The 13,309-nt window shown below is 45.7% G+C and overlaps 1 protein-coding gene across 1 annotated transcript in view; it reads left to right on the forward strand.

Annotated features, from left to right (window-relative positions):
- The first annotated feature begins 1,713 nt into the window (after positions 1-1,713).
- LOC135057423 (ovostatin-like) overlaps positions 1,714-13,309 on the forward strand; it is a 202,389-nt gene continuing 190,793 nt past the window's right edge. Inside the window, exon 1 of the mRNA XM_063963315.1 lies at positions 1,714-1,865. Within this exon, the coding sequence (XP_063819385.1) occupies positions 1,729-1,865 (137 nt within the window). The 5' untranslated portion in view covers positions 1,714-1,728. The remainder of the gene's footprint in view (positions 1,866-13,309) is intronic.

The raw sequence follows: 13,309 nt of genomic DNA on the forward strand, positions 1-13,309 counted from the left end.
ACTACAAGGGGCACAGTGACTGGGGGCAGAGCTACAAGGGGCACAGTGTCTGGGGGCACAACTACAGGGGGCATAGATCTCTCTCACCAGTACCAGCAAGTGCTGCATGCTACACCTGGCAGCAGGATGACCCCATCAGGGTACCCTACATGTGCAAATCCGATACAATATACACACATAGCACCCTCCACCCCAGCTGTAAGGCACACTGGCACATACTACATATACATAATTATAATGAGGATTAATTTACACACAATCCCTAAATGCAGTCAGCGTACACATACAGTCTATGACATTGGGGTCACTCTCTAGGAGCTGACTATATTTCAGTGCTGTCACTGTGTACTGCTCTGCTACTGCCTGTAGCTAATAATAGCTTACTTTGTAATGTAAAGCACCCGCCTGACACCGCCGCGCCGCCCATCCAGTTTTCCCGGCTAAACAGCACAGGAGAGATTAGAGGCAGAGGCGGAGGCGGAGCCGTGAGACGTCACTCACGACGAGCTCCGCAAAGGCCCTTGGGAGGAGCTGCTGCGGGCGCGCATGCGCAGCAGCACTCCCGCGGCCATTTTGACGAAGGGCATAACACCCGTTTGCGCATGCGCACAAGCCGCTGCTGCCGCTGAAGGCGCGTTCGCAGTAGCGGCGGGCGGCGGCCCCAGGAGCACTGTGAGCGGCCTTGTTCTGGCCCAAATGTGCCGGCCGCCCGGGACCTTGCCCGGTCTCCCGCCATACCAATCCGCCCCTGCATGCAGATGTCAGATAAATGTCAGCATTACTTATAAACCTATAAAAAATAGCTTGAAATACATCTAGAAAGGCTGCCATTATACAAAATGGCCGATAGCTGCTTTAGCATAATGTTGTCTCTTTCAGCTGTCTCCATTAAATCTTTCTCCAAGGCTTGATACATCTCCCTTTAGAAGAGTTTAATTTTGTATTTGCAAAATCAGGCCCCCGCCTACTGCTGGTCGCAGGTGCATAGAGCATCCTCACATAGCAGAGGCATTGCTTGATTACAAGTGATGACCATCAATGGTTATGCAACATGCAGATTCTACCCAGCACATGCACATAGACGGGCTGGCAGTCACCATTAGGGATCAGTCACTGATGTTTTTCCCTCGATGGCCTCCCATTGATGGTGAAAAGATCCTTGCTGTCAGATCATTGATGGTTTCTCACCATTGATGACCAATGGACACCAATATTGATAACATGAATTAGCTTCCCCATCTTCCCAAGAAAGACAAGTGGGAGGGCAGCAGTGAAGTCTGGGAGAAGTATTCAGGAGTCTCCATGAATATCCAGGTGAGCAGACAGGTACTGTAGCATAGGTATAATTAGCAAGTCCACTAATATGTTTTATTTACTTTTAGTTCTAACTTCTTAAACCAGTGGTTTGTCAACCTCAACCCCCTTAATTTTCCCCACAGGTCATGTCTGGAGAATATCAGTCTGTGGACTGCAGGTGGGATAATTACCGACCCAGCAAAATAGAGGAACTCACCTGTGCATGGCTTAAGAAATCCAGAAAACATGACCTGTTGGTGATATTTGGGGACTGCAGCTGAGAACCCCTGCTTTAAACAGCCAGTTAATAACTGTAATGACTTAAGCTACATGTTTTCCCAGGAATTCTCCTGCGTGCACCACTCCCTCTCCTGTCTGATGTTTGTACTTACTGAAATGAAATGAGGAAACAATACAAATAGGAGGTAACGCATGCAGGGTGTCAGCTGTATAAAACCAGGGATCAGCAGCCGCAGAGACTGTCAGGACTCTGCAACCATGGGACTGGGGAGACTGCTGCTGAGTGTCACCATCTTGCTGTGCCTCGTCGCTGAGGGCAGCGCAGATCTGTAAGTCATGAAACCTCTATTCTGCTCTCGCTGCAGTCTCTGTGTTATTTATACATTACCAGCTATTTATATAGCACACACATATTCCGTTGTGCTGCACACAGTGTCCTGCATTCAAGGCTGAGCTGCTTCATATCAACCAGTCTGATTTATTTAGCCTGTCCCCCAGTCCCCACAGAGTTACTCAATCATTTTGATAGATACTTTGGGGTACATTTACTAAGATTCGTATTTTCCCGTTTCAGGTCAAAGTTCAATCACGAATGACATCGAAAGTGTAAAACTGCAACTTTTTGAATTTGTTACGATGGATTTACTAAGCTGTCGTATTCGGGTTTTTCTTTTCTTCCGATGTCGATGTCATTCGTGTTTTTTTTGTGTTTTTTACGGCAGTGATTAGCAAAACACTGCCGACTTTTTTACAATTAATCTCGGCCGGATCTGTGTGATCCGTCCTGGGGTTCTATTTTTTTTTTTTTTTAATTAAACACTGTAAAATTTAAAAAAAAAATTGCGTGGGGTCCCCCCTCCTAAGCATAACCAGCCTCGGGCTCTTTGAGCCGATCCTGGTTGCAGAAATATGGGGAAAAAAATGACAGGGGTTCCCCCATATTTAAGCAACCAGCATCGGGCTCTGCGCCTGGTCCTGGTCCCAAAAATACGGGGGACAAAAAGAGTAGGGGTCCCCCGTATTTTTAAAACCAGCACCGGGCTCCACTAGCTGGACAGATAATGCCACAGCCGGGGGTCACTTTGATATAGTGCCCTGCGGCCGTGGCATCAAAAATCCAACTAGTCACTCCTGGCCGGGGTACCCTGGGGGAGTGGGGACCCCTTCAATCAAGGGGTCCCCCCCCCCCAGCCACCCAAGGGCCAGGGGTGAAGCCCGAGGCTGTCCCCCCCCATCCAATGGGCTGCGGATGGGGAGGCTGATAGCCTTTGTTGTAAAAGAAAAGATATTGTTTTTAGTAGCAGTACTACAAGGCCCAGCAAGCCTCCCCCGCATGGTGGTACTTGGAGAACCACAAGTACCAGCATGCGACGGAAAAACGGGCCCGCTGGTACCTGTAGTACTACTACTAAAAAAATACCCCAAAAAAGACAAGACACACACACCGTGAAAGTATAATTTTATTACATACATACACACATACATACATACTTACCTTAAGTTCCCACGCAGGTCGGTCCTCTTCTCCAGTAGAATCCAAGGGGTACCTGTTGAAGAAATTATACTCACGAGATCCAGGGGTCCAGGCTCCTCGGGAAATCCAGGGGTAATCCACGTACTTGAAAAAAATAACAAAACGGACACTCGAGCCACGCACTAAAAGGGGACCCATGTTTGCACATGGGTCACCTTTCCACGAATGCCAGAAACCCACTCTGACTGATGTCTAAGTGGGTTTCTTCAGCCAATCAGGGAGTGCCACGTTGTAGCACTCTCCTGATCGGCTGTGTGCTCCTGTCCTAACTGACAGGCAGCACACGGCAGTGTTACAATGTAGCGCCTATGCGCTCCATTGTAACCAATGCTGGGAACTTTCTTGCTCAGCGGTGACGTCACTTTAGGTCAACCGCAGGGCAGAAAGTTCCCATCATTGGTTACAATGTAGCGCATAGGCGCTACATTGTAACACTGCCGTGTGCCGCCTGTCACTCAGTACAGGAGCACACAGCCGATCAGGAGAGTGCTACAACGTGGCACTCCCTGATTGGCTGAAGAAACCCACTTAGACATCAGTCAGAGTGGGTTTCTGGCATTCGTGGAAAGGTGACCCATGTGCAAACATGGGTCCCCTTTTAGTGCGTGGCTCGAGTGTCCGTTTTGTTATTTTTTTCAAGTACGTGGATTACCCCTGGATTTCCCGAGGAGCCTGGACCCCTGGATCTCGTGAGTATAATTTCTTCAACAGGTACCCCTTGGATTCTACTGGAGAAGAGGACCGACCTGCGTGGGAACTTAAGGTAAGTATGTATGTATGTGTGTATGTATGTAATAAAATTATACTTTCACGGTGTGTGTGTCTTGTCTTTTTTTGGGTATTTTTTTAGTAGTAGTACTACAGGTACCAGCGGGCCCGTTTTTCCGTCGCATGCTGGTACTTGTGGTTCTCCAAGTACCAGCATGCGGGGGAGGCTTGCTGGGCCTTGTAGTACTGCTACTAAAAACAATATCTTTTCTTTTACAACAAAGGCTATCAGCCTCCCCATCCGCAGCCCATTGGATGGGGGGGGGGACAGCCTCGGGCTTCACCCCTGGCCCTTGGGTGGCTGGGGGGGGGGACCCCTTGATTGAAGGGGTCCCCACTCCCCCAGGGTACCCCGGCCAGGAGTGACTAGTTGGATTTTTGATGCCACGGCCGCAGGGCACTATATCAAAGTGACCCCCGGCTGTGGCATTATCTGTCCAGCTAGTGGAGCCCGGTGCTGGTTTTAAAAATACGGGGGACCCCTACTCTTTTTGTCCCCCGTATTTTTGGGACCAGGACCAGGCGCAGAGCCCGATGCTGGTTGCTTAAATATGGGGGAACCCCTGTCATTTTTTTCCCCATATTTCTGCAACCAGGATCGGCTCAAAGAGCCCGAGGCTGGTTATGCTTAGGAGGGGGGACCCCACGCAATTTTTTTTGAAAAAATAAGCACTTTCCCACCCCTTCCCACTGATATACATGCACGGATCTCATGGATCCGTGCATGCCTATCCAATCACGAATAAAAAAAAAAGGTCTGTTTTTTTTAAGCACTTTTTTACGAGTTGTAATTTTTCACGGCAGTGTCTGTTTGTTTTTTGCTTTGCACTTCTTAGTAAATGACCGAGATTCATACTTAAACAGCCGCGTTTTGACCGATGGTGTATTCATTCGTAATTTTTTACTTGGACTTGCAAAAAATTACGAATGCCCTCATCTCTGCCGTGATTAGTGTTTAGTAAATTACCGAGATGACACTTTGATGAAAAAACGGCATCTCGGTCAAAATCGGGAGCTTAGTAAATTTACCCCTTTGTGTTAGATTCATTTGTTTGTACTGTACATGAAATCCTGAAAACATGCTCTGTTGCAAGTAATTTGTGTTCTAGTTTCTGGAGTTCATTGCAGATGATCTAACTATGGGGCCCATTTATCAAGTTTTAGCTATTTAATATATATAAGATATAACACTATAAGTGCCATGGAGTGCTGAAATGTAAAAATTGCGATGCCCCAGGGACACGTGGCTGGGTGTCCCTGGGGCATCGCAATTTAACACTATTTCATCACTCCATGGCACTTATAGTTTGTTTTATATATATGTAACACCTTCACATAATTTTCCTTTACTCCTCACATTATTCACACATGCAGCAACAGCTGCTCCTACCTATTTAACCCTATATTTTTTATCACTCCTGCGATGCCCTGGGGTTGTCTGGCTGGGTGGCTCTGGGGTGTCCTGCCCCCCGGACCTGAACCCCTATAGTTAGTGTTAGGGGCTTACCCAATGAGAGGCTACCTTGATGCGGTGGGTAAGCTCATAGCCCCGGCCAGGAATATGTTAAGTGCGTCTGGTTACTACAGGTTGAGCTAGTGTGAGATAGTGCACCTGCTACCTTTCCCTCTGTAAACTATTTTGCAGTGAACAGAGGTCTTTTCATTAGAAATATGAAAAGCTATATTCAGTTATTTTATTTTTAGATTCCTGTATTTAAGTTTCAGGCAAAAAACCTCCCAGAAAGATGTAATATGCCAAACAAGGCTGAGCAAGCAAACTTGTACTGCCAGTCTGGTTCTAGTGATTATTCTTTTCGCGTGCGCGCGTGTGTGTGTTACTCGGACCGCTGGATTGTCCCACAAGCCGGTAACTGTTGCGATGTTACCAGACTATATCCCAGAGTAACAGTATTGGAGGACCGGGGCGAGTGTTGGGTACCAGGCAGACTGAGTCTCTCTCTAGGGAGGATGAATTTAATTTTTAAATTTTTTTATTTACGGACTCATTTGTTGCTTGATAAATTGCATTAAGCAACAATTCCCCATAGCTTAGAACGGTACATTAGAGAACTTGGGGGCAGATGTATAAAGCCAGGAGAAGTAATAAATAAGTACAAGGTGATAATGTACCAGCCAGTCAGCTCCAATATGTATACTGACAGTTAGGAGCTGATTGGCTGGTGCGTTATCACCTTGCACTTATCACTGCTTTATCACTTCTCCAGGCTTAATACATCTGCCCCAGAGTACTGCAGAAGAACACCATTTTCTCCAGTGAGAACCATTTAATAAATTGGAGAAAACCGCAGTCTTCTCGAGAGAATGGGCTCTTCTCCACTTAGTAAATAGACCCCTTATTCACTTGACCATACTCTGGAACTATTCTTGTACATTAAATTAAACCCATAATGCTGAAATCTGTGCTTTTTAGTACCCCATTGATAGCACAAGGCTGATTATTTAGTGTACATTATATATTTATTTTGTGCTTTTTGCTGCTCAGTGTAATCTCTATGCTAATAGTGAGGATGTTTAGTAATTGTTACTGTTGCGATCGCCTGTCCTAGCCCAATCTCTCGCTGTTTTCTTCCCCTTCCCAAATCTCCACCCAGTGTTCCTGTTCTTCAGGTTGTCTTGCTGAGACTGATGGGGGTGGGTATTCCCCATGATAATGTCAATATTCTCTTAAACCATAGAGCTATACCTCTAGATACACTTTTACCGTGGAGCCGCTATGGCCGCTAGACTGAATACACGTGCTACGCACTTTGTACGCTATTTGCGTACAGAGTCCCGTACGTGGTACGTACTTGGCGTACACACGCCGCGCTGAGTGTACAGAGTACGCACAGCACACGCACACACAATTGATAACCTTTAAACCTTGTTAGTGTTACAATGCAATGATATGATTACACTTTAAACCCTTAGCAGCAATGTACTGCAACGATGTTGTACCTAAAACCTTAAGTATGTCAGGTCCGGGTGTTTTTGTGAATCCGTTAACCCGGGACCAACCACAGGTGTAGGTGCTGGGGTATTAAGAAAGCAGGGAGGACGAAGAAAGTTCTGTTTCATATATTTATTAAAAATAACAATTCAGTAAAGTGTTAAATGACATGTTGTTAATCATCATATTATACTGAAGTATTGCAGGAATGGCAGAAATAATATGCAGGATAAAACTCAAAGACAAATAAAAGAAATGTTCATGGAACTGTATGCAAAACAAGCTGATGAATAAATGTTGAATTGTCCAAATATAAACAAGCTTTGATGCTGAACTGTAGAATGTGTTTAACTGGGTAATGCAGACATGAAGAAATAACTGTAAGGATTTGCAATGAAGTTTTGAGAGTTAACTGAGAGGTTGTGAAGAATTATCCTTGTTATGGCAACATAGCAAATAAAAGTACTGAATTGGGTTACTTGCGGGTTCCGGAGATCACTGTGAAACTGTAGCAGATGACAAGGTGATGAACGGGTTAAATGCAGAGTAGAACAAACGAACAGCTGAGGGTAGTGGAATCCTCCAAACTTTGTAAAGTTGAAAACAGGCAGACAAGGTAACCTCATGCAAGACTCTGGGAATCCAACTGTTTCCAGTAGGTGTGCAATTAACTGACAGCACAGCGGAGAGCCGGTGGATCTTTTAGCAGTGAAGGCTGCAGACGGACCTCTGGGAATGGAGGCGATATCTGGACCACGGGAATCACACAGGAATGCACGGAGAGAGCTCAGAGCTAGAGCACAGCGTTGATACAACAAAGCACTGGCCCAGAGTAACATAATCCCAGCCTACTTAAAGGCAGCACAAGCACGGGATTGGCTTACACCTGCCCACAGGTGTTTTCACAAGTGCTCTGTATTACCTATTTGGTCTCCAACATGGCCACCTCCTATACAGCAGACACACCGCAGTGCCTTAGGCCATTTGGTCCCCGCACTCCCAGTTCTCAGACTCTGCATTACCTGTGCCACTGATCACGCCGCGTCCCCACACGGGCGCACAGCACCGCGAGCAACTGCACTTGCAACGGATGAACCCCAGAACCCGCAGAGGTGAGAGACCGGTTCGTGACAGTACCCCCTCTTCTAAGGGTGGTCTCCGAACACCTTTGAACCTTATCAGGATTTTTGGAGAAGTATTTCTGTACCAGTCTTGGAGCATGAACATCTTCAGAGAAAACCCAGGATCTCTCCTCCGGACCGTAACCCTTCCAGTCGACCAAAAACTGTAAACGTCCATATTGGGAACGTGAGTCCACAATCTCTTTAACTTCAAATTCCTCATCCTGCAAAGAGTGAACTTTAGGAGATTTGGACTGGGTAGTACAGAACTTATTGAGAATCAAAGGCTTCAATAAAGATGTATGAAAGGCGTTAGGAATTCTCAAAGACGGTGGCAACTTGACTTTGTATGACACAGGGTTGAGTACCTTTACAATGGGAAATGGACCAATAAACTTGGGAGCAAATTTCTTAGAAGGAACTTTGAACCTGAGATTGCGCGTAGAAATCTAAACTTGGTCTCCCACCTTGTAATTCGGTACAGCTTTACGTTTTCTATCTGCAAAAGATTTATAACGAGCGGAAGTTTTGACCAACGACTTACGCACACAACTCCAGATTCTAGATAGACGTTGAAGCTCTTGATCTGCTGCTGGAACCTCTAGGGCTGGCAATGGATGGAACTCTGGCACACGAGGATGAAAGCCGAAGTTAATATAAAAGGGCGTAGATTCTGAAGACAAATGGAAGAGATTATTATGAGCAAATTCTGCCAATGGAAGGTAGTCAACCCACTCATCCTGTGAGGACGATATATATAGCCGGAGAAATGTTTCAAGGTCTTGGTTTACTCTCTCAGTTTGTCCATATGTCTGAGGATGATATGCAGAAGAAAAATTCAACTTGACATTTAAAGATGAACAAAGCGACCTCCAAAACTTGGCCACAAACTGTGTTCCCCGATCAGAGATGATCTCTCGAGGAAGGCCATGCAACTTGAAGATTTCAGAGATGAACAATCTGGCTAGTAAAGGGGCTGATGGTAATCCAGTTAATGGAATGAAATGTGCCATTTTCGAAAATCGATCCACTATCACCCAAATGGTATTTCGCCCTTTTGATGGAGGTAGATCGGTCACGAAATCCATTGAGATATGAGTCCATGGTTGTTTGGGTATGGATAATGGATGTAATAAACCTGGTGGAGAACTTCTTGGACTCTTATGTTGGGCACATTTAGGACATGCTGCTATAAACTCTTGGACATCGGCTTTGAGACGTGGCCACCAATAAGACTGTTGAATAAATTTAAGAGTCTTTAGAACCCCAGGATGACCCATGAAGGAAGAGGAGTGAGCCCAGGTAAGCAGCCGTTTTCGAAGATTTGTGGTGACAAAGGTCTTGCCAGGCGGAGGAACTGGAGAGGTTCGAGTCATTAAAAAGGACGTAGGATTCACAATGGCTTGATTCGTGGTAGCATCATTTAATTCAGAAGAAGCAAAGGACCGAGAAAGGACATCTGCCTTTTTGTTCTGAGACCCTGGACGATAGGTGAGCTTGAAATTAAATTGTGTGAAGAAAAGCGCCCATCGAGCTTGTCGTGGATTTAAGCACTGAGCTGACTGCAGATATAGAAGATTCTTATGATCAGTATATACTGTAATGCGATGTTGTGCTCCTTCTAGAAGGTATCTCCACTCCGCAAATGCCAACTTGATGGCAAGTAATTCTTGCTCACCGATTGCATAATTACGTACGGCCGGGAGGAACTTACGGGAGAAATATCCGCAGGGATGGACTTTTTTATCTTCAAAGACTTGTGACAACACAGCTCCTACTGCTTCTGTAGATGCATCCACCTCTAGTAGAAAGGGACGATTCAAATCAGGCTGTCGAAGAATGGGGGCTGACACAAAGGCTTGCTTTAAATCAGAGAAGGCTTTGATTGCTTCAGAAGACCAGTTCGTAGGATTTGCTCCCTTGCGAGTTAGGGCTGTGATGGGAGCAGCTAACGTAGAATAATTCTTAATGAATCTCCTATAGAAATTAGCAAAGCCAAGAAATCGCTGAATCCCCTTGAGAGTTGTAGGAGTGGGCCAATCTCGGATAGCTTGTACCTTACCGGGATCCATACATAGCTCTGATCCAGAAATGATGTAACCAAGGAACGGTATGGAAGATACTTCAAAAGTGCACTTCTCTAACTTACAATAAAGTAGATTTTTCCTCAGACGTGTCAGTACCTCTTTAACTTGGTGACGGTGAGACTTTAGATCCTTAGAGAATATTAGGATATCATCCAGGTACACTACTAGACACTTGTAGAGAAGATCACGAAAAAGTTCATTCACATAGCTTTGAAAAACTGCAGGTGCATTACAAAGACCAAAAGGCATTACAAGGTATTCGTAATGCCCATCCCGGGTATTAAAAGCAGTCTTCCACTTGTCCCCTGCCCGGATGCGGATTAAATTGTAGGCCCCTCGGAGATCCAATTTTGTAAACACAGTAGCTCCCTTTACCCGGTCAAATAATTCTGGAATTAAGGGTAATGGGTACTTGTTTTTCACAGTGATCTCATTGAGTCCACGGTAATCTATGCATGGTCGTAACCCACCGTCCTTCTTCTTAACGAAGAAGAATCCGGCTCCTGCAGGTGAAGAAGATGGTCTGATAAATCCTTTGGTTAGATTTTCCTGTATATAATCAGACATAGCTTGCGTCTCTGGGATGGATAGCGGATAAATTCGTCCCCTAGGAGGGGTTTTGCCCGGAACAAGGACAATTGGGCAGTCCCATTCGCGAGGAGGAGGTAGAGAGTCTGCTGCTTGTTTACTGAAAACATCTGCAAAGGATTGATACACCGGAGGTAGGTCGGGAAGGCTAATTGACCGGAGAGGTACAATTGAGGCTAAACAGTCCTTGGTACAAGATTTACCCCACGAAAGGACTTCCATGGTTTGCCAATTAAATTGTGGATTATGTTTCTGTAGCCAAGGTAAACCAAGTATCACATCTTGAGAGGCTTTGGGAATCACGTAGAAGGAGATGTATTCGGAATGGAGCACACCAATTTTCATCTTGAGACATACGGTTCGATGAGTAATTATACCATCTGGAATTCGACTTCCATCCACTGCTGTAACAGCAACTGCTGCTTCCAGAGGCATGGTTTGAACTTTAGACCGTAAGACAAAGGCTGAGGAGATGAAGTTCTCGGCTGCCCCGGAATCTAGGAGGGCTGAAACTTTCACTGTAGAACTTGGAACCTCTAATTGAATAGACAAGGGCGGTTTTTTCCCAGAACGTGATTCTAAAGTAACTCCTAGCTTAACCTCCCTTGAATAAGCTAGGAGCGAGAGTTTCCCGGCCGGAGTTTGCAGAATTTAACTAAATGTTCAGAGGACCCACAGTACATGCAGAGGTTACCCTGTCGACGATGAAGTCGTTCTTCCTCTGTGAGGCAAGAGCACCCAATCTGCATAGGTTCTTCTGTCGTTACCGGCGACTGTGATGAAGAATCTTGTCGAGGCCTAGGATGATAACGTGGACTGGATCGCTCTGTCCTTGATTTCTCTAAACATCGCTCTCTGTAGCGTAGGTCAGGTTTGTTACAGAGAGAAATCAATTCATCCAGTTTAGTTGGCACATCCCAGATGGTTAAATCATCCTTGATTCTCTCTGAAAGTCCATTCCAAAACGCGGCGATCAGGGCCTTCTCATTCCAATTTAACTCTGAAGACAACGTGCGAAACTGAATAATATATTGACTGACAGGACGTAAACCTTGATGTAGACGAAGAATCTCCAAAGATGCTGAGGTGGTTCTGCCTGGTTCGTCAAAGATTCTCCGGAAGGATGATACGAACTCCTTGTAATTGGAGTGGATAGGATCACCTCTTTCCCATAATGGTGATGCCCACTCCAGAGCCTGACCGGAGAGGAGGGCAATAATATATGCAACTTTAGAACGAGCTGATGGGAAACTGGCGGACAACAGTTCGAACTGGATCTCGCATTGATTCAGGAATCCTCTGCAAAGTTTTGGGGTTCCGTCAAACTTACTCGGAGAGGGTAACTGCAAGCGGGACGTAGGCAGCGTCACAGGAGAAGCCGTAGCGGTAACTGGGACAACCGGAGTTGGAATCTGGACTTGAGACGTTTTAATAGCCGTATAAAGAGTCTCTAAACGGTCTGCCATAGTTTGCATAAACTGAACTATTTGTGTCTGTATAGACTCCTGATTTTCCAAACGGGAAAGGATATCTGTCATAGCACCGCCTCCTGCGAATTGGTCACTTGACGGATCCATGTGGCCAGTGCTTACTGTCAGGTCCGGGTGTTTTTGTGAATCCGTTAACCCGGGACCAACCACAGGTGTAGGTGCTGGGGTATGAAGAAAGCAGGGAGCACGAAGAAAGTTCCGTTTCATATATTTATTAAAAATAACAATTCAGTAAAGTGTTAAATGACAAGTTGTTAATCATCATATTATACTGAAGTATTGCAGGAATGGCAGAAATAATATGCAGGATAAAACTCAAAGACAAATAAAAGAAATGTTCATGGAACTGTATGCAAAACAAGCTGATGAATAAATGTTGAATTGTCCAAATATAAACAAGCTTTGATGCTGAACTGTAGAATGTGTTTAACTGGGTAATGCAGACATGAAGAAATAACTGTAAGGATTTGCAATTAAGTTTTGAGAGTTAACTGAGAGGCTGTGAAGAATTATCCTTGTTATGGCAACATAGCAAATAAAAGTACTGAATTGGGTTACTTGCGGGTTCCGGAGATCACTGTGAAACTGTAGCAGATGACAAGGTGATGAACGGGTTAAATGCAGAGTAGAACAAACGAACAGCTGAGGGTAGTGGAATCCTCCAAACTTTGTAAGGTTGAAAACAGGCAGACAAGGTAACCTCATGCAAGACTCTGGGAATCCAACTGTTTCCAGTAGGTGTGCAATTAACTGACAGCACAGCGGAGAGTCGGTGGATCTTTTAGCAGTGAAGGCTGCAGACGGACCTCTGGGAACGGAGGCGATATCTGGACCACGGGAATCACACAGGAATGCACGGAGAGAGCTCAGAGCTAGAGCACAGCGTTGATACAACAAAGCACTGGCCCAGATTAACATAATCCCAGCCTACTTAAAGGCAGCACAAGCACGGGATTGGTTTACACCTGCCCACAGGTGTTTTCACAAGTGCTCTGTATTACCTATTTGGTCTCCAACATGGCCACCTCCTATACAGCAGACACACCGCAGTGCTTTAGGCCATTTGGTCCCCGCACTCCCAGTTCCCAGACTCTGCATTACCTGTGCCACTGATCACGCCGTGTCCCCACACGGGCGCACAGCACCGCGAGCAACTGCACTGGCAACGGATGAACCCCAGAACCCGCAGAGGTGAGAGACCGGTTCGTGACAGTACCCCCTCTTCAAAATAGCAC

This window comes from Pseudophryne corroboree, chromosome 3, assembly GCF_028390025.1.
Source record: "Pseudophryne corroboree isolate aPseCor3 chromosome 3, aPseCor3.hap2, whole genome shotgun sequence".
Taxonomy (NCBI): domain Eukaryota; kingdom Metazoa; phylum Chordata; class Amphibia; order Anura; family Myobatrachidae; genus Pseudophryne; species Pseudophryne corroboree.